Source organism: Podarcis gaigeae (genome assembly GCF_964106915.1).
Source record: "Podarcis gaigeae genome assembly, chromosome: 16".
NCBI lineage: Eukaryota > Metazoa > Chordata > Lepidosauria > Squamata > Lacertidae > Podarcis > Podarcis gaigeae.
This window is the reverse complement of record NC_139693.1, coordinates 12,778,483-12,799,788: the sequence shown is the minus strand read 5'-3', so window position 1 is coordinate 12,799,788 and position 21,306 is coordinate 12,778,483. Positions and strand designations below refer to the sequence as shown.

Below are 21,306 nucleotides of genomic sequence, written 5' to 3'. Positions count from 1 at the left end.
TAGTATCACTTACATTTGGCTGGGAGGCGATATCCACAGCTAATCTTGGCTTTTCCAGTCTCGCAGCCACTCAGGGTCCGGCATTCCTCTTTGAGCAAAGGCCCCGCAGCACGATGGATGCAGCCGTCCACTAGCAAAGGAATGTAAAAAAACACCTTGTCAATGTAAGAATCAGACTCGGGCATAAAGATATGGGCAGCACTGCACACACCTTGTATCAGGTCAGGAAACTCGTTCATCCCAGCACAGTCTTACCTGCCTTGATTGGAAACAGCTCTCCAGTAGAAAGAATTAGTCACATCCAACACCATCTATTCAAAGCACATGTGTACCATTTTAACAGTCTTGCAAAGAATGCTGGGAAATGTAGTTTGTTAAGAACACTGGGAATTGTAGCTCCGTGAAGAGTCTCCTAACAGCTCTTAGAAATCTCTGTTCTGACTGAAATAGTAACTGCAGTTCCAAATACTGCTCCTTTCAAGTTTCCTTTCAACTGCTCCTTTCCTGTAGTGCATTTTCCTCGACTTGGGTCACATCCACATCAGAGACTTAAAGCACATTGCTTCCCCCAAAGAATTCTGGGAACTGTAGTATGTTAAGGGTGCTGGGAAATGTACCACTGCTGGGAATCACAAATGCGGAGAGTGCTGCTGCCGTCAAGCCCTCCTTGTGGGCTTCCCACTGAGACATCTGGCTGGCCACTGAGCGAACAGGAAACTAGACTAGATGGGCCTCTGGCCTAATCCTGCAGGGCTCTGCTTATGCTCTTACTACACGGACCCTCCATGTGAAGAGGCAGTATACCTCAGAATACAACTTGCTGAAGTCAAACAATGGGGAAGAGCCATTGCCTTTTACACCCAGCTTTGTGAGCTTCCCAGAGATTGGTTGTTTGTGGAAAGAGGATGCTGGACCTGATGGATCGTTAGCCTTCTCCAGCAATTTTTAGGTTATAAGGATTTTGGTGGGGGGAGAGAAGGAGAGCGTGGCTGGGTGTTCCAAGGCCTAAAGGGGATGGGTGATTTGCTGTCCACTCTCGAGTACATTAGAGAGAAGCATTGATCAGGAGGGTCCATTATTAGCTCATTCACAGTACATCTCCTAATCCATAAAACAATATTTTATCAGCTGTACTCCAAGGGGAGTCGATAAAAACCACAGAGGCAATGGGCAATTTTTTGATCGTACAAAGCTGTCCCCTCCCCCAACCCCCGTTAACCTGGCTCTCTATGTGGGCGCAAATGGGAGGAAGAGATATAAATACACACATTGACTGTAGGAATCAGACAAGTGTAGCCAGGTAAGTAACCCAGTGTGATGGGCGGCAGGGGATATACCCAGCATGTGTGTTGTAACGGTTAGTGTGTCAGGTTAGGGCTTGGGAGACCAGAGTTCAAATCCTCACTCAACTATGAAGCTCACTGGACGACCTTAGACCAATCACTGCCTCTCAGCCAAACGGGTGTAGCGAGGATAAAATGGAGGAGGGGAATCATGTATGCCACCTTGAGCTAATTGGTGGAATGGTGGGATATAAATGTAATACTACTACAGTGGTCCCTTGGGTTAAGAACTTAATTCATTCTGGAGGTCTGTTCTTAACCTGAAACTGTTCTTAACCTGAAGCACCACTTTAGCTAATGGGGCCTCCTGCTGCCACTGCTGCACGATTTCTGTTAGATAGATAGATAGATTCTTTATTGTCATTACACAAGTGCAACATTGCACAAGTGCAACGAAATTGGATGCCATCCCTTAAAAACAACAAAAGCAACACAACAACAACAACCGAACAAACCACATTCCAGCCACACCCACACCCATCAAACTCCCAGGTCACACTATCGAGTTACTGCATTTAAGAAGGCCACAGCTCTTGGATAGAAACTATTTTTCAGTCTATTTGTCCTTGACTTGATGTTTCTGTATCTCCTGCCAGAAGGCAGTAGTACAAACAGACTGTGTCCCGGGTGAGATGCATCCTGCAGGATATTGTTTGCTTTCCTAAGACAACGGGAACCGTACAGTTCTTCCAAAGATGGGAGGGGATGACCAATAATCCTTTGGGCTGTGGTTATGACCTTCTGGAGCACCTTCCTCTTCCTAGCTGTACAGCTGGAGAACCAGGCACAAATACAGTATGTGAGAATGCTCTCTATGGAGCCTCAGTAGAAGGACACCAGCAGTCTCTCACTCAGATTGTTCTTCTTTAAAAGTCTGAGGAAATAAATTCTCTGCTGGGCCTTCTTCACCAGAGCAGTGGTATTTGCGCTCCAAGTCATGCCCTGATCGATAGTCACTCCCAAAAACCTGAATTCTCATCCTGAAGCAAAGTTCTTAACCCGAGATAATATTTCTGGGTTAGCAGAGTCTGTAACCTGAAGCATATGTAACCTGAAGCGTATGTAACACGAAGTACCACTGTACTAACTTCTGAAAAGAGAGACTGGTCTAATGGGGTTGGCTGGAATACACCAGCACTCAATACACATTTGTTACAAGGCCCATTTGTCTTTGCTGCTTTTTTCAGATGGTGGGCTCCTCCACGTGGCCCGTTTACTGATATTTCCCCCAGATTCGCTTGCACTAAGCTTCCATGGAGGTTATGTGATGCCCAGCTCTTTATTGAACATTTATTTTGATTTGTTTGTGCATTCACTCTGATTTGTCTTCCTGTCCATCAGTGGTTATCCCACACTTTCCAGTGCATTTCTCCATTGCTTTCCAAACTGTTAGAAGTCAGTGGATTGTTTTTAAGTGGATTTGTTGCTGTAGGGCAACACAGCACTTTAATCCACCTCAATTGTGCAAATCTAAATTTCCTGCACATGACTGAATCCCTCCTGCAAAACAGCGACAGTCTAGAGTCAACCTGTACGTCAACTAGGGTTGCTAAACCTATTTTTCCAAACGCCATAATCCCTGCCCAGCACTACACACAAAGTTTCAAACCCCAGAGCAGACCCAGCAGCAAACCAAACTAGCTGTTATTTCCCCATCTGAAGAAGCAGAATGGGTATAAATTCAATAGATACCTGTCCACCGAGCAATAATGCAGGCGGATTATTTCATATGCCCCAACTGCCCCTAACAGGGACAGTCACTGTTTTCTGGGACTTGACCTTGGTAATCTCCAGGCCCTGTGTAGTTGTCACTGCTTTTGCTTTTGGGGAATGTTTGCATTTTTGGGTTCAGGTGTTAGGAGTCACCATTTCCCACCTCCCTCCCACCAGTAAAATCTCAGAGTGGAGAAGCATCATGTCCTTGGTGCTTCTGCACCTTAATGCAGTTGCTGAGGTGTATTTTGAAATGTTGATAACCCACTGTTGTTCAGCTCTGATTATCCTAGCACATTCTTAACCGCCCTCTTGGCTTCTAAACTGGTGGAAGACGGGCTGCTGCAGAAGGAATGGACACAGGAAGAAAACAGGTGAAGCAGAACCTTCCAAAATGTACAAGACTGAGTGTGCGGCTGGTGGCATGTGTGTGCGCACAGACTCAGGGAATCTCTCCGGGCAGAGGCGCATAAGAATATGTATGCAAGGTGTGAAGAAAGTAGAGAGTGAGAAGTTTTTGTCTCATAATGCTAGAACTCTGAATGGTGAAGGTTTCAGGACAGAGAAAATAAACTGACTTTATCACACAGTGCACAGCTTAACGGTGGAAGTCCCTGCCACAAAATGGCTACTAGCCATTATGGCTACTAGCCGTAATGGCTCTTCTTATGTTCTTCACCTTCTTAGGTATGAGGATTGCAGTGTTACAAGCTTGTCTCTGTTCTTACCTGTGAATTTTTCAAGAGTCCACTATTTATGCCTATTATGTAGGGGGATGACCTGGGGTGGGGAGACGAGGACTAGGGGCAGCTAGAGGGTATTGCTGTGACCAATGCGCATTGGTGCCAGTTCTGCAGCTTGAAATGGAACTGATGGGGTGAGAGGAGACAAGGCTGCTTTCAAGCCCAACTGTCCTGACGCTCCCAATAATGGTGGGAGGAAGGCGGTGTGTGTGTGCGCTTGTTGGCATCTGGGCTATTTCTGGCAGCGTACAAAGCAGGGGGCCTCCGGGGAGGCGCCTGTCATCTCCGTTCACCACAAAAGGAGATTGTGCCCAAGGTTAGCAGCTCCCCCCCCCATCTCTCTCTCTCCCCGCCACCCCCCGCCACTCCAACTCCCGTTCTTCCAAGCTTATTCTTGTGCTGTGTTTGACAGGCCCGAGGCCTGAGGCCTATACAGCGGGGAACCCAGGCAGCAGCCAAGCAGAAATTCCCACACTTAATACAGCCTTGCCTACCCTCAGCAACCATAAGCCCCTTCCCCTTGTCAGCTCTGGATCGAGACAACCTGGAAGGCCCTATGTGTAGCTAATCCCCACAATTATAATTGCAGAGGAGGATTTTGACTGGCCCAGCCAAAATCTCCTTCTGCTGGCCAGTTGTCATAACACAAGAATGTAAAACCCAGGTGTGATAGAGAGAGGGGGGGAGAGAGAGAGTATTTGTGTGTGTTTGTGTGCATGTGATTTTCCTGCTCTCTATATGGTGCATTTTTATTTTAGAGGAAGGAAGGAAGGAAGGAAGGAAGGAAGGAAGGAAGGAAGGAAGGAAGGAAGGAAGGAGCCGGTCTCCTTCAGAGAGGGCACTCTACACATGCTCAATAACACTGTCTTGAAAAGACATTTTGAAAGGCAAGATACTTTGAATTATCAAGAAGTTCACTCTTAAAACCCTTCAAATAAAATATATTAGTTCTACTCAATGAAAGGCACCATGCATGTGCTCAGAGGCACCTGAACAAATCTCAGGCTCTATTTCCAAGTAGAAATTTTAATGTATCCTACATGTATGGGTGATGACTGTGTATGTCTGTTTCGCCAGGTGCACATAGGGTCTGTTCTCAAGTTTGCCATAGGCACATAGATATAGCTCTGTACCCTCCTCTCTTCCTAGACCATGGCAGCACTTGCCTGCATGCCTCCTCTCAGCAGTGGATGTGGAGGAACACATATGGTTGCCTAGCAACTGCATCTGAGAGACTCTGGGCCTACCTGGACCAGGGATGGAGCTCTGGTGGCTAAAGGGTCCCTCATCTGGGACAAATGCTCCATTCATTATACCCCCCCCCAGCAAGGAAGATGCACCCCCTCTGTCTCCCCTGTAGTCACTTCATCAAGTGCTCTCTCTTCCCTCCCCCTGGCCTGCCCTCAGTCCTTGAATCAGCTGTTTTTCCGCCCCGACACCCAGCTTGTTAATGCGAATGAGTTTTGCCATCACGCATGGTTCCCCATCTCTTCCGCGCGCTGATACTCCCACACAGAGATGCTCTGAGATGGAGACCAAAAGTGACATATTTCAAGGAGACCCAGAGAGGGCAGAGGATAAGGGGGGTGGGGGATGGCGCCAGTCAAGAGGGTCCCAACTTAAAGGAAGCAAGAAGACAGAGGTTAGAAAGTGGAACATCCAGGTCATCTTAGCACCAGTGGAACCCTTCAGCCATTTCCATTACAGAGACCCACATCTGATGAGTTGTATTAGTTTATGTTGACTAAATCTGTATAAATTAGCATATGAGGAAAGAGGGAGGAGTATATCTTGACCGAAAAGCTTACCGGTTGTAGCCAACTAAGTTCTACTCAGAGTAGACCCACTGAAATAGATGAACTTAACTTAAAGGTAAAGGGACCCCTGAACATTAGGTCCAGTCATGGCCGACTGTGGGGTTGCGGCGCTCATCTCAGTTTATTGGCCGAGGGAGCCGGCGTACAGATTCTGGGTCATGTGGCCAGCATGACGAAGCCACTTCTGGCAAACCAGAGCAGCGCACGGAAATGCCGTTTACCTTCCTGCCGGAGGGATACCTATTTATCTACTTGCACCTTGAGGTGCTTTCGAACTGCTAGGTTGGCAGGGACTGAGCAACGGGAGCTCACCCCGTCGTGGGGATTCAAACCGCCAACCATCTGATCGTTAAGTCCTAGGCTCTGTGGTTTAACCCACAGCGCCACCTGCGTCCCTGAACTTAACTTAGTCCCGTCTATTAACTTCAATGGGTCTACTCTGAGTGGGACTAGCACTGTATATAACCCATGCTTCCTTTGTGTTTAGATGATGCACAAACAGATTGTGGGGGGCACTGCCGTTAGAAGAGCCCTCCCTCCCCATATTATCACACACAGGAGGGAATGACTTTTTTAAGGCAGCCTTTACCAGTTGTGATTTGTATTAATATTGATTTTTAAAAAATGAAAGAAACCCAAATACGTTAAAAAGCTGCCCCCTGATTAATTAGGGCCACCTTTTTAGTTGATCAGAATGTTTTTGACTGACTAAGCATTGAAGCCCTTGTTATTACTAGTGATTTGTATATAACATTTAGCAGACGTGACAACCCAACTCTTATTCCCCTCCTATCAATACTTGATTTCTAGCCACTGGCATTCCCATTTTATAGATGAGGTGCTGAGGCTGAGAGAGGGAACCAGCATGGACTGTTGCACTGGACTCACAGAGACTCTTGAATGATGTGGGGGACTGCCGTGGGGTCCAAAGGCAACGGAGGGGGTTGGTGGGGGCAGAATAAATGAACATGCACATCACTGGGGCATCAATAGCTCTCCCATACCCTCTTCTGAAAAAAATATGGAATGCCCCTGCAAATGCGCTAGGAGGCGCTGCAGTGCAGAGAGTGAGGAAAACAGGACAAGCGCTCCTCTCCCCTCACCCCCAACCCCAACCTCATTCATGGCTCCCCTGAACAGAGTGAGCCCCATCCCATTGTCCATAGAAGGGCTTGCCGCCCCCGCTGGTCCCCACCGCAGCCACCCTGAGTGCTTCTTCTGGGCTGTTTGGAGCAGGGTGCATGTGTTTTTCCTGCCCGTCTGCTGTCTGTGCTGTGCATAGGTATCTCATAAGGTGCTTTTCATAGTCTGTCCTTTGGCATCCCTACATACGTGTGTTGCACATTCTTGGCGGGGGCGCAGCCTATGTGTGTTGTGGGGTGTGCTGGTGAGAACCACATGCATTTGTTTCCCCGATCAGGCTGTGTAATGTGGTTGCGGCATGTGGCTGTCTGACTGGTAACCGGCAGAGCATGTGGCATGTGGCGGGTGTCCCTGGGGTGTGCAGTGTGTGCCGATTGGCCACCATGCTGTCCTTTGCCAGGGATGTCATCTGCACCCTGTCCCTTGTTTGTTAGATTGAGCTGCTTCTGCACACACATGCAAAGGGTGCTTGGGAACCCTCCCCTGTGTGTCAAGAGGTGGGCCCTGTTCCTGTGACAATGCCAGCTGAACTGGCTCTCTGTGTCTGGCTGGCTTCTGTTCTCTCTGCCAGGTGGGAGCCAATTCATTTCACATTTGCCCTTCTCAGGGGCTCCTGGACAGGTTTGGATGTGGCATGCTTTAGACCAAGTTAACTTAGTAAAGGTAAAGGGACCTCTGACCATTAGGTCCAGTCGTGGCCGACTCTGGGGTTGCGGTGCTCATCTTGCTTTATTGGCCGAGGGAGCCGGCGTACAGCTTCCGGGTCATGTGGCCAGCATGACTAAGCCGCTTCTGGCAAACCAGAGCAGTGCACGGAAACACCATTTACCTTCCCGCCGGAGCAGTACCTATTTATCTACTTGCACTTTGACGTGCTTTCGAACTGCTAGGTTGGCAGGAAAGTTAACTTAGGCCAGAGTAATTTATGGTGGTTTCCCATAGTTAGGATTGCTATGCCCATTAATTTCAATGGGTCTACTCTGAGTAAAAGCTGAACACCACTGTATGTGCAAAGATTCATATGTTAGGGAGAAATGTCCTTAAAAATGCATATTATTGAAGATTGCATACAAAAAAAATTATATGATGAGAAATTGCTTGCAGGGGGGGAGTGTATGTTAGTCAAAACTGCATACAAAAATGTGCTTCTCAGGAGTAATGCTAAAATGCTGATGAATTTTCATGAGGATTAAAAATAAATAAATCAGTAATTGCTGCAGAAATGCAGAAAACTAAATTTCAGACTGGAAAAATAAGAAACTTCAAGAACCAAAGTTGCCAGATTTGCCCAGCCCTAGAAGTCACCAACATGTTATAAGCCCCACCCTGCCGCGAGCAGGATCAGCCCCTCCCAATCCCTCTTTTCCTTCCCCAAAGATCAGCTTTATGCAATCCAGAGCAGTCACAGTTAGAGAACAGATGTCTCACAGAAGGTCTTTGCAGAGCAAACAGACCAGATGCCTTTAATAAGAGGACCAAGCCACACCACAGAGAGGGGTGTGTGTGTGTGTGTGTGAGAGGGGGATGAGTGTGTGCGCCCCCCCCACCAGCAGCAATTCAGCAACCACTCCTGGTGCCTTTTTATTTTTATTTCTTTTTCTTTCTTTTTTATTAGACTCATAAAAACCAAATGGAAGAATTGAACATAATATTTACAAAAGGGAAATATAATTTACAGGAGTGTTGAAACCAGTCATGAAACTTTTCACCATGACACAATGAGCCGTGACTAAAAGCATCCAATAGATTCAGCTTTGGAGATGCAGAGGTTTGTGGGCTTTGGGTATGTGGGGCAGGAGAGGGAAGCAGGGGAAAGACACCACATGATTCAACTGTTGAATTTCCTCCCCATAATGAAACTAGACCCCTTTCATATGGCAATCTAAACTGGCTAAGGAAAATATACATACATGGAAAACCCGGGATTCCTTCCCAACCCATGATATGGCAATCAGACCCAAAGCATGAACGTAATCCATAAATCCCCCCAAAAGATTTTTAATTGGTGAGGGGGTAAACCCCACTGAACACAATGAGACCTCCTTAAAAAATAATACTGTATGTGTGTGAAAGATTTCACTCTTATGCTCCCATGTTCTGGGAGGGGGGGGCAGCCACCTTACATAAAATGCCTTAGCTCTCTGATAGTGTTCCCACTTGTTTTCCTGACTGGCATTTCTTATCCCTCTTCCATACAAACACACAAAAGGCCTAGTCCCGGCATCCACCGCAGCCCATCCTAAACAAGCCTGATGAAAGCAACCAGTTCTTCTCCCCCTCTCGCCAGCTGCCCTTCCTGTGTGTAGGCCTCTAATCCCCCCTCAAGGGCAAATCAATGGGATCGCTCCGTAATCCACTTTCCCCGAGATCTCCTTACATAAAGAAGGGGGTGGGCGCCCGCCAGGCCCATCTGTCAGGTCTGAGAATTATCCCCTCAGATCTCATCAGGGCCCGTTTCATTCCTCTTTCCCCACTGGCTGCTGGGCATCTCTGAGGCCTTGTAGCTCAAGGAGGAGGAGCAGCGGCCGGCTGTCATGACACGCGGCCAGGATCAGGGTTCTCGAACCAAGCCTTCAACCCCCAAGTGGAAAAATCCTCCCAGCAGGTGGTTTCGCCTCTTGGCGTCAAAAAGCACTTTATCCCGGTGTTTGTGGCAATGGGCTGATGTTTCCTGCATGGATGATGCCACAGGGGTGGGAAACAGACAAGAGCTTTCCCTCTCAAAGCCTTGAAGGTGTGATTCAATCGTGGGCCACATTCACACCATACGTTTAAACCACTGGAGTGCCTCTTTAAACAGTCATGGCTTCCCCCAAAGAATTCTGGGTGCTGTGGTTTGTTAAGGTTCCTGAGAGTTATTAAGAGACTCCTCTATTCCCCTCCTGGAGCTACAAATCTTAGAGTTGTTCAACAATCAATCTCTCTTTACTGGGAACTGTAGAAATCGTGTTGGACAAAGACCTGGGAGACCAGGGTTCATATCCCCACATAGCCATGAACTGACTAGCTGAGCTTGGGCCAGTCACTGCCTCTCTCAACCTAACCTACCTCACAGGGTTCTTGTAGGGATTAAATGAGGAGGGGGAGAACAATGTATGCTACCTTACACTCCTGTGAGAAAAAGGTGGGATATAAATGCAACAAACAAACAAACAACATTCTCCTAATATACACCTGTTTGTATGCAATGTTGCCTAATAGACCAATATTTGCAAAACAATTTCCCCATATAACACATTTTTGAAATTTTCAATATATATATATGAATTTTTACACACACTTAGTCTAGTACATGCCTTTTGAATCACATTCCCTGGCTGGAGAATTGCATTGCAAAAGTTGGAGAAGCGTGAATGTGTTTTAGGTCGTGTATAGATTCAGAAAGTGTTGATTAGGTACAGTAAGGGTAAAGGTAAAGGTAAAGGTACCCCTGCCCGTACGGGCCAGTCGTGTCCGACTCTGGGGTTGTGCGCCCATCTCGCTTAAGAGGCCGGGGGCCAGCACTGTCCGAAGACACTTCCGGGTCACGTGGCCAGCGTGACAAGCTGCATCTAGCGAGCCAGCACAGCACACAGAAACGCCGTTTACCTTCCCGCTAGTAAGCAGTCCCAATTTATCTACTTGCACCCGGGGATGCTTTCAAACTGCTAGGTTGGCAGGCGCTGGGAACGAGCAACGGGAGCGCACCCCGCCGAGGGGATTCGAACTGCCGACCTGACGATCGGCAAGTCCTAGTCGCATGTCCTAGGCCCACAGCGCCACCCGCGTCCCTCATTAGGTACAGTAGGTGCGCTTTAAATAAGAACTGAATTGAATTTCCTCCCCCCCCCCGCATGCTCCAGTTTGTGACAGCTTCTGGCACATCAGCCTCCCCAAAACTGCTTTCAGCTTTGGTAATACCCAGGTTTTCATGAAGAAGGTGCCATCGCATTCAACAAGACTTTGGGGGTTTGAACAACAACGAACAAGGGCATGCGATCTTGCACCTTCAGTAAACATTTTGGCAGATGATCAGTTCCAAAGCATATGCACCAAAATGTGCAATAATAATAGTAATAATAATAATAACAAAACCTTTTAAAACTGCAAGGTACAGTTGCAGTGTATATTTTGCTTTGACCCTTTCCTTCCTGCCTTCCCATCCTCCTCACCAGAACGCTAATTATACAGATCAAAGCCTGCGTGTTAAGCGTGGGCATTCCCCAATGAGGCTCACAAGTTTGTATCTCCTAATAGCCACATATAGGCTGGAGGCAAAAGCAGTTAGCAGCAGTCTCTAGGTAAGGGCTGGAGGGGGGGGGGGAGGCAGAGGATGGAGAACGAGAACGGCAGCAGCAACTGATGGTTAGGCCCATCTGCGGCAAAGGCAGTTGCTAATCAGCCCGCCAAGACAGCCTCCTTTTTTTCCTAGGCATTAATTAAGTCTCGGAGGCTTCATTCATCCACCATGCAGCCTCAGCACAGATCTAGGGCACAGTCAATAAAGCTCTCCCAGCTACAATGAGCAAGGATGGAAGTTTCAATGGAGCTGAAAGAGTTAGCAAAGGGTTTGTGCTAATGCAACCCCATATTTCTCAAAAGCATAATTCTACACCCCTCCTGACCAACCTGGCACTCTCCAGATATTTTGGACTACAACTCCCATCAGCCCCACCAATCCTGGCCACTGGTCAGGGATGATGGGAGTTATAGTCCCAAACAGCTGGAAGTCACCAAGTTGGGGAAGGCTTGCAGGAGATAGCTGTTTATGTGGCATTCTGGCTTTTGAGGCTACTGGATGTATGTTTGCAATCACAATGGCTAGAAAGCGGAAGTTCTCACCCTGCATTTTTACAAAATTGTGGAAATCAACATTTTGCATACTTTTTAGTGAACATGTAAACAAGGGCTGGGAAGCCTTTAGCCCATAGGCCTCATTAGGAAAAGGTAAAAATTGGCCCACAAAGGCATTTCTGGCAAACCATGCCCTCCTGTCAATCACCTGATATCATTATGATGTCATGCGAAAACTGGAAAGGGGCTCCCGTTTGGAAACGGACTTCTAAATAATGCCACTGATCAGTGGAGAGACATCTGCTTTTGAAGTCTGTTTCCAAGCAGTTCATGTTGAAACCTCTTTCAAAGGTGAGCTCCTTTTAAGATGTTACCTGATGCCATAATGATGTCAGGTGTTTGACAGGAAGGTGGCCCTGCCCACCTGTCAAAGTTGGCCTGTGGTGGGGCTGGAGGAAAGTGGAATCTGACTCACTGGCTGAATCCAGTTCCCCACCCCTGACCTAAACATAGCACACACCCAATAGATGTAAGCTGTACCCCACAGCATCTTACCAGTATATTAGCTAGTCCCATTTTACTTGATGTGTAAGAATACACTGTTGGGCTGCAGGCCATAGCAGGGCTGGATGGATCTGTCAGTTGTGGTTCTCTCAGTTTCTTATGTTTATAAGCATAAATCTGGTTCTCCACATTTCTGCAGCAATTCTCCTTTTTAAAAAATGTTCATCAAAATTCATCAGCATTCTAATGTGAAGTTTTCCTAATAAACAATTTTCTAGGCAATTTTGCCCAATGTACACAATTTTGCAAAGCCATTCCCATAATATTTTCGCTAAGATATGCATTTAAATGCACACTTTGCTCTAGTACATGCAGCATTGCAAAATTCAGAGAACTGCAAATTTTGAAGACTCGGCATGTCTTAGTTTGCATATTATTTTGGAAATTATGGATTTGGTAGGTTCACTTTGAATTTGAATTTTACTTGAGATTCTCCCCTATTCCTAGCATAGGAGCCAACTCCTAGGGGACAAGGAACCTTCAGCCCCGGCAATAAAGTATTTGAGGGCACCGTGGGTCCCCAAAGTTGATGGGCATTGCCATTCAAATGGTGTTTGTGTGCCGCATCATGTGACTGGCTATGCAGCGCAGCGCCCCTCCCATATTTTATTGAAGTTGACACCCCTGATCACTAGTTCACAGTTCACTCTCTTGGGAATAAATGTGAACCTAAGTCCCCACTTCTGAAATCCAATAGTCTCATTGCCTTGTACCACACTCACTCTGCCACGCTTCCTCCACCTTGAGAAAATAAAACAAACTGATAAGCTATGCTCTTCGGAGCAGGAAAAGATGTACACAGGTGTGCAGCCTCCAAACAACCACTTTACAAGAAGAAAATTAAAATGGAATTCCAGGTTTTTAATATGGCAAAGGGGGAATGCTGTCCTCCATCTCTAACCATAGCATAGTGATGTCACCAGCTGTCACTAACTGCATCACATGAGCAACTAAAAAGCCAGCTTTCAAAAGCATTACTGGCATGCAATGTTTTCAGTGACATTAAAAGAAATAAAACTGAAAAGTGTGCACATTTTAATTCATATTTGGCACAGGAAAATATTGAAACGTAAGATTTTACTGCAATGACGTTTCTTATGCAGTGAAAACAGATGCCCAACAATATGGTACTTGGGGAGGACGGTATTTTCTGGTTGGAATTGGATCACTCCCCCTACTGGAAAGAAGTTTTCCTGCAACAGGAGTCAAGCCATTTCTGTTCACCTCGGAGCCACAGTGGAGAGGCATGAATTATATACAAGTCCCAGGTTACATAAGCGAGCTAAATAATAGATAATAAATAATAGTTAATAAATAATAGATCAGGCTGAGGCTTACATAATGCTCTGTGTGACACAGAGGGAAAGGAAAAAGAAGGTGAGTTGGGAAGGAAAAGTGGTTTCTCAGGCTATCGGAGTGGTGGGCACCTTTAGGGGGTACTGATACACAGACATGAGTGTGGGATATTAGAGATGGGGAGTGGGCAAAAGTGCACCAATGCCTTTGCAAATACATGGAGAGAGTCACCACCTAGTGTGCTGGTCCTTGCATTTGAGCATGTCTTTTCTCAGAATAAAGATTCCTTTAAGAAGGGGGGACGACAAACTAGTGTGTGAGAGAAGTGGGCAGAGATAGTTCCCCCAGATAACCTGTCTACTGAGCATTCATCCTGATTTGCTTCCACAAAGCTTATGCAGAGGTTAGACTATAGTAGTACCTCGGGTTACAGATGCTTCAGGTTACAGACTCTGCTCACCCAGAAATAGTACCTTGGGTTAAGAACTTTGCTTCAGGATGAAAACAGAAATCGTGCTCCAGAGGCCCCATTAGCTAAAGTGGTACCTCAGGTTAAGAACAGTTTCAGGTTAAGAATGGACCTCCAGAACGAATTAAGTTCTTAACCCAAGGTACCACAGTATATCCAGCCTTTACTGAACATTAGTTCTGTTTTGCTTCCGGGGTGGTTATATGGCGATGAGCATTCAACCTGCATTTATCCTGATTTGAAGTGGAGTGGTTATGCATCTCCCTTGTAGTCCTTCGTTCATCCCACACTTCTCAGGACACTTCCCCGTCACCTTCCTAACTGCACAGGAGTCTGCTTCTTTCTTGAAGGTGGATTTGCTGCGCCAGGATAACAAGAGTACATTAATCCAATTTAATTGTGCGCACCTAAATTTCCCAGTGTGCCTTGAATCCCTCCTTCCTGCAAAATACTGACAAGCTGACAGGCTGCGCAAAACACTTTTCTGTCCTCTCTCCCATTACAGCAGAGCAAGGGATCACCTGATCAAATGGACTGACAGTAAATCCAAGACAGACCAAGAGAGAGTCCTTCTCTTCAAAATGCATAATTAAATGTGTGGAATTGGCTGTCACAGGAGGAAGGTCCCCTGTCTTGGATGATATTAAAAAAGCGAGACCAGACAAATTCCCGGAGGAGGACTGGGAGAAGTCCATCAATAACTTCACTCAAAAAGGCCACAAGTAATTCTTTATATTCGAAGAGAGTCCATAGAGAAAGGGTGGAGGTAGAACACAGCCATCAGGTTTAGGAGCCATTGATAGCCTTAACCATCCATGAATTTGTCTAAACCTCTTTCAAAGCCACCCAAATCCATTCAATCAATCAATTTCCTTTATTCGACCGATAGTCAGAAATAAAACACAGAAATAAAACACAATACAGAATTATGAACTAAAACATCATAGGGGTACATGAATAAGGTAGGGCCACAGCACTAAACCTCTCACAGATAACCCACATCAAGGCATTCAATTGTACGTTTCCGACGCTTGAGTGCCAGGAAAAGGAATTTAGCCACTGACAAAGTTGTTTTCCTAGAAGACTTATTTAGCAGATATGCTGTCTGCTTTCCTCTTTGTCGGGGACTAAGCTGGGGTAAGTATGGGGTTATAAGATACTGTCTTAAATCGTTGTAGAAGGGACAGCTCATTAAAATGTGCTCTGTGGATTCTACCTCACCCAACGCACAATGGCATAATCTCTGGTCATATGGGACTCCTCCATATCTTCCCTTCAGAACCGCCGAGTCAAGAACATTCAGCCTAGCCGCAGTAAATAGTCTGCGGTATTCCACGTAGTGGATATCCGCCAGGTAGCGAGCTGGAGCAGCCCGATACATCTGCTCCCCCAGAAACAGCCCAGGTTTCACACGGGCTATGTCCTCCTGTCTCGCAATATCCCTTAATCTTTGGGCGATCACCGCCTTTGCGTGGCTATACGTCATGGACTCTATATAAAGGGAGGACAACCCGCACTTCTGCACTTCCTCCACTATCTCCCCTTCCCATGGAGATTTAAAGTTATCCCTCAGAATCAAGGGGGCCAAACCCACCGGTCTGAAGCAAAGCTTAAGCCAAAGCCATAACTTCGCTTTCAGGGCCACATACCTAAATGCTTGGCAACCGGTTTCCAATCTCATGATCGCACCTGCCACGGAGGGGGGGATCCTGAGTATGGCCCTGAGGAATTGGGTTTGGATAGATTCCAATTTTTCAAAGTCCCTACGTGAGCCCAAGGCAATGCCCACCAGTAGAAGAGGGAGGACACCCAAATCCATTATTAGGGGGCAGAAACCCCACTCTTCAAATCCTCAAAGCTTCAGGGTTTCAAAATTTTACCATGCGCCACTAAAGCAGCAACATCTAGTTTGTAACAGACGGAGACCATTGTTTGGGCTAGCTAGCTAGGCTTGTCTGTGAAGGGAAGCACCAGTATTAGGCACACAAATTCAGAACATGTGCGCAGGTGAGAAAAAACGCCTACAGTACCTATTAAACAGGTTGACTCGGAAGGGCCTGCCAACACAATCCCAGGAAGCAGGCTAGGGCAGCTGTTTATGGGATGTGGCCTTGAGGGGCTTGCCTTACACATCCCAGGACAAGACAGGGCCTAACTGGGGTTGGGGAGGTGGGATCTCTTTGGTGCAAGAAGCTGTCTCCCTGGCATCCCTTTCCTCAGCTGATCCCTGCTTGCACCAGCTTTGCATTCACACTTCTGCAAAGCCCTCCGCAAAATCAATTTCAAAGTGCAAATTGACTCTTTGCTACAACACAAATCTGGTGTCAGGGATGAGGCAAGGGAGGGGGGGCAGGAAGGGTGTGTGTGTGTGCACGTGCGCGTGGGCGGCTGTGGGTAAAAGAGAGTTACAGAATGCAAATATATGTTGGGGATCACTTAGCCAGGGTCAGACTGGGAGACAGGAGAGCTGTCTTCAGATATCTGAAGGGCTGTCAGGCAGGAAATGGAGCAGATGAGTTATCTGTTGCTCCAGAGGGCACAACTGGAAATCAATGGGTAGAAATTACAAACAAGGAGATTTTGGCAAAAACGTTAGGAGAAACTTCCTAATGGTTTGAGCAATTTGACAGTGGAACAGAATACCTCAGGAGGAGGGAATAGGGGAGGAAATTCAGTTCAGTGCATTTGAAGGGAGGGGCAGAGTTACCTAATTTGCACTTTCTGAAGCAACATGCAAATTTGCAAACACATGCAAGCATGCAAAACACAGCCGTCCTTTGAAATTTGCACGTCTCTAAATTTTGCAATGCAGTTCTCCAGTCAAAAAATGCATATACACAAGAAACGTTTGCATATATATGTATATATGAGTAAAATTAACCTACCCAAAAATGCATTGTATTGGGAGAAATTGCTTTTCAAAAAGAGGATATATTAGGCAAAGTTGCATAAAGAAAAGGGTGTATTAGGAGAAATTTGAAATAAAATGCTGAATAATTTTCATTAAGACATTTTTTGTGTGGAGAACAGAGCTTAGGATTGCAAAAATGAGAAATGAGAGAAACCAAAACTCTCATTTTTGCCCACCCCTGCTTTGGAGGTGATGGTGGCAGCAGCTGAAGGTATCTTGGACAGCCATTTGTCAGGGATTTTTCAGTTTCAGCCTGCATAGTTAGGTGCTGCACCGAGGAACAGATTGGATGAGAGGAACTCTGAGGTACCTTTCACCTCTATGATCTCAAGAGGTGGAGCACCCAAATAGCAACTCCCTCTTTACTAATCAACATCCACCGGGAATTTGCCCTTAGCAAGCCTCTTTAAAATGATCCAAACACTGGAGACAGACAACTGTTTTTAAGATGTTTGAGAGGCATGCGGTGTGTCTACATAGATTTATTTTCTCCATTATTTTCTCCGATCGAAAATGTTGAAGAGGTTTTTGAAGCAATACTCCAGCAATATTATGGTGCAAAATTTGGAGAAGTGTGGATCTTGAAAGAAAGCTACATTTTGGTTCGCTTTCTTTCTTTCTTTCTTTTGAGGGGGGGACCACAAATGAGGCAAGTCCACTTGAACCAAACCAGTATTCCTTACTCTGAATACCAGTTGCTTGGGGACACAAGTCAGAGGAGAGTGGCTGTTGCACTCAGGTCCCTGCTTCTAGGTCATGGGTAGGCAACCTAAGGCCCGGGGGCCGGATCCGGCCCAATCGCCTTCTAAATCCAGCCTGTGGACGGTCCAGGAATCAGCATGTTTTTACATGAGTAGAATGTGTGCTTTTATTTAAAATGCATCTCTGGGTTATTTATGGGGCATAGGAATTCCTTCATTCCTCCCCCCCCCCAAAAAAAATATAGTCAGGCCCCGCACAAGGTCTGAGGGACAGTGGACCAGCCCCCTGCTGAAAAAGTTTGCTGACCCCTGTTCTAGGCTCCCCAAAGGCACCTGATTGTCCACTGTGAGAACAGGATCCTGGACTAGAGGAGACATTGGCTTGATCTAGGAGGGTTCTTCTTTCATTCACTAAATCTCTGATAATCACTCTTATTGTTATATGGTATGATTCTACGGTATGAGAACCATGCACAGACATGATTCCAACCAGGAACCTCCTGGTTCCTGTAGGATTTGAATATCACTTGTAGTTTAATGGTGAATTTTGGTAAAAGATTTGGATTATCATAAAAGATGCAGCAGGAAATGACTAACAATAGGACCCACAGGGAGAAGGGACGTCCAAGAGATCCCTTGGAATCTTGTTTTTATGTTGTATGTTGGATATGTGACTGCAAAATTTTAATCCAAAAAACCAAATAAATAAATCTATATATTAAAAAAAGAAACCTCCTGGTTCCTAGCTCACTCTCATGTAGCACAATCCTACATGTGTCTACTCAGACATTAAATCCCACTACAGTCAAGGAGTCTCACACCCAGGTAAGTGTGCACAGAACTTCAACTTATTCTGTGTTTTTGTTACGTTTCCTTTTTTAAACATTGGTTTTTCCCCAATTCCAGCTTTTTAAAACCGCTTCTCTTATGTCTCTGCCTCACCACCAAAAGTCCTGCGCCCCTTCCCGCATATAATTTCTCCACTTCCATCCCACGCCCTTCCACAGCTAGCTCAACCCAGCCTAGTTAGGGGCTCGTTATCTCGGCCACAGCTTAATTAAAGCTTGTTTATCTGCAGTTTCTGCTTAGCCCCTCAGGAGACAGGAAGGAAAGGCTGGGGCGCCCTGGGGAATCAGAGGACCTACAAAACAACCCTGCGCTCTACAACCTGAGAGGAAGGCTTTGCTTTCCTGCTCAGATACTTCTCTATCTATTACCTTATTTCCCATCCCATACCCTTTTAAAATATGGCTGATTTGGGGGGGAATTATTGGGTTATTGCTTTCATTTTTATTTAATATACCGTGATCCTTTTATGTGAACCGCCCTGAGACCTCTGGGTATAGGGCAGTATATAAATTCTAATAATAATAATAATAATCCATATCAGTTTCATATGTGTTTGTTGATAAGTATTTTCCATTCCATTTCCACAGTCATTTGTGATTTTTTTTTAAAGTATAAAACTTCGTATTTAATAAACAAGAAATGGGTATATGTTTGATATCTGCAGTGCACAACAGGTTTGCGTTAAAAGGCATGGCAGTAGGTCCATGGGGAGGGTGGGAAAAGCTAGCTGTACATGCTCACTCTGTACATGGCAAAGAAGCACAATGACTATCAGCTCTCAGTTGGCCAGAGAGACTCTGTAAGTCTTCGTTTTATAAAATGCATTTGTTTTAGCGTTTCAAAGTCGCAAACTGCCTTGGGTGCCCTCAGCAGAAAAGCTATATATCTGTCTTCTGTCTGGTACTTGATTTACTCTTTGGTGCTGGGTTTTAGTTGCTGAATTTGATTGTACCGCTGTCACGTTTTCTTTATCCTGCTTTTGCATTTAATTTACTGCACATCACCCAGAGAAACGAGGCGGCTAGTAAATATAAATAATAAATAAACAGGCATGCGTTCTGCAGCCGCACTCTGGGCACTCCCCAGAGCTAATAGATTAACGCAAGCACACACCCCACCCAAGCCTACCCACTTCTCAGTCATAAAGGAATTTTAAAACACCCTCGTAGTCTGGAAGTCTCCGGCGGGAGCAATTTTAATAAAAACCTGTTTTAACAATCTGTTCCAGAGATATTTAGGGTCCCTGTAATATTCATGAAGGGGAGATTAAATATTGAAATTTATGCCGATAATAAAAAAAAATAAACAAATGAAGAAGCGGGAGAGGCAGGGTGTGAAGACTTGCACGTCAGTTTATGCTAAAGAAGCACATTGGCATGCTTGGTCGTTAATAATTTACAGGAGCCTTTTTTTAAAAACCCTCTTAATAGTAAGAGACAAAATGAAGGAGGAACAAATCACAGGCTTATCTGGTTTCTGATGGAGCAATTCTCCAGCTTTGGTAAATCAGCCTAACACCGTAAGATTGAACCTTTTTTCAGCCTGGTGGTTGCATTCCCAGCCGCACAACCTTTTGGGGGCAGTGGTGGGTGGGGCCAGAGGCAAAAGTGGGTGGAGCAATGAATGCAAATTCACCTTTGTATAGTAGGCTAGCTTCTCCATCCTCTTTATCCTCCATCCAGTGAAGCGAGAGGCATTATCAAGCATCAGGGGCACATTCCAGCCAGGACCAGTGAGGGGTGGGGCCTAGGGAAAGTTCTGAGGGCCAGATACAGAAGCCGAGAGGGCCACATTTGGTTCCCAGGCCTGATGTCCACATCAGTGATTGTCCCGCAATTTTCTCCCAGTATATACATATATTTGTATACAATCATTTTTGCAAATATATTTCCCCTACTATGTACAATTTTTATGCACGCTCTACCCTAGCATATGCTTTTTTTGTACACTTTACTGAGCTGGATAACTGGGCTGCGATATTCAGAGAAATGAGAATTTTGAACGATGGTTGTGTTCTGGTTAATTTATTATTCTGGAAAGCATGAATCGGGTAGGTTCGCCTTTAACCGCCGAGATGAATCAACTTCTCCCCCATCCCTATGAATATCAGAACAGCCTGGCTGCAGGATCAGGCCAAAGGCCCAACATCCTGTTCTCACAGCGGCCAGTCAGATGCCTGTGGGAAGTTCACAAGCAGGAACTGAGCACAACAGCAACTCTCCCCCACTTGTGATGCCCTGCACCTCGTAAACAAAGGTACATGGCCTCTGACAGTGGAGAGGGAACACAGCCACTGACAACCTTATCCTCCATGAATTTGTCCAGTCCTCTTTTAAAGCTGTCCAAGTTGGTGTCCTCTACTGTCTCCATCCCTGACCCTTTTTACAGAACTACAATAACCAGGACTCCTTGCTAGCATGCTGAGCTATGGGACAAATCCAGCGACCAATGAAAGCCTGATTCCCACATGCACCTCACTGCACTGTGGGAAGCGATGGGAAACGGCGGCCAGAATAACTTGGGCAGGGGAGTGGGGCAGCGGCGGGCGGGAGAATATCTCTCCCATTAATCAATTCCCCATTAGAGGCCTGCATTTCATATGGGTTAGTTGGCTCCTATTACATAGCCATGGGGACTTAACTCATGTGGATTAAATGGATTTCTCCCTCCCCAATTAAGATTAACCCGGTTTGCAAAGGGATTAAGTTTAACTCAGAAAAGGGATTTAACATGTATTAAGAGTGCCCGAGGCTTGTGGTTTTTTGGGGGGGGAGAAGGCGGGGAGGGGAGGGCAGAGTTAATCAGTACGGTCTTGCTCCTATTAAACCCACACTCCCAGTTATAGTAGATTAAGGTGGTGACCTCAAATGCACTTACAAGTGAGTAAATCCCATGGATTTTCAATAAGATTTACTCATCAATAAGTGCACTTAGATCTAGGGCCGGGGCGCGGTGGAGAGGTACATTTTCACTCTGTCTGATGT

At 46.0% G+C, this 21,306-nt stretch overlaps 1 protein-coding gene across 6 annotated transcripts in view; it reads right to left on the bottom strand.

Moving 5' to 3' along the window:
- Window positions 1-21,306, bottom strand: part of MACROD1 (mono-ADP ribosylhydrolase 1) — a 314,807-nt gene that overhangs the window by 28,119 nt on the left and 265,382 nt on the right. For all 6 annotated transcript variants that reach the window (XR_014558845.1, XR_014558846.1, XM_083716258.1 and 3 more), the window contains one exon: window positions 14-130. Coding sequence is in view for 4 of the 6 variants with exons in the window: in XM_083716258.1 (XP_083572384.1) it covers window positions 14-130 (117 nt within the window). In the remaining 2 variants the exon portion in view is untranslated. The remainder of the gene's footprint in view (window positions 1-13; window positions 131-21,306) is intronic.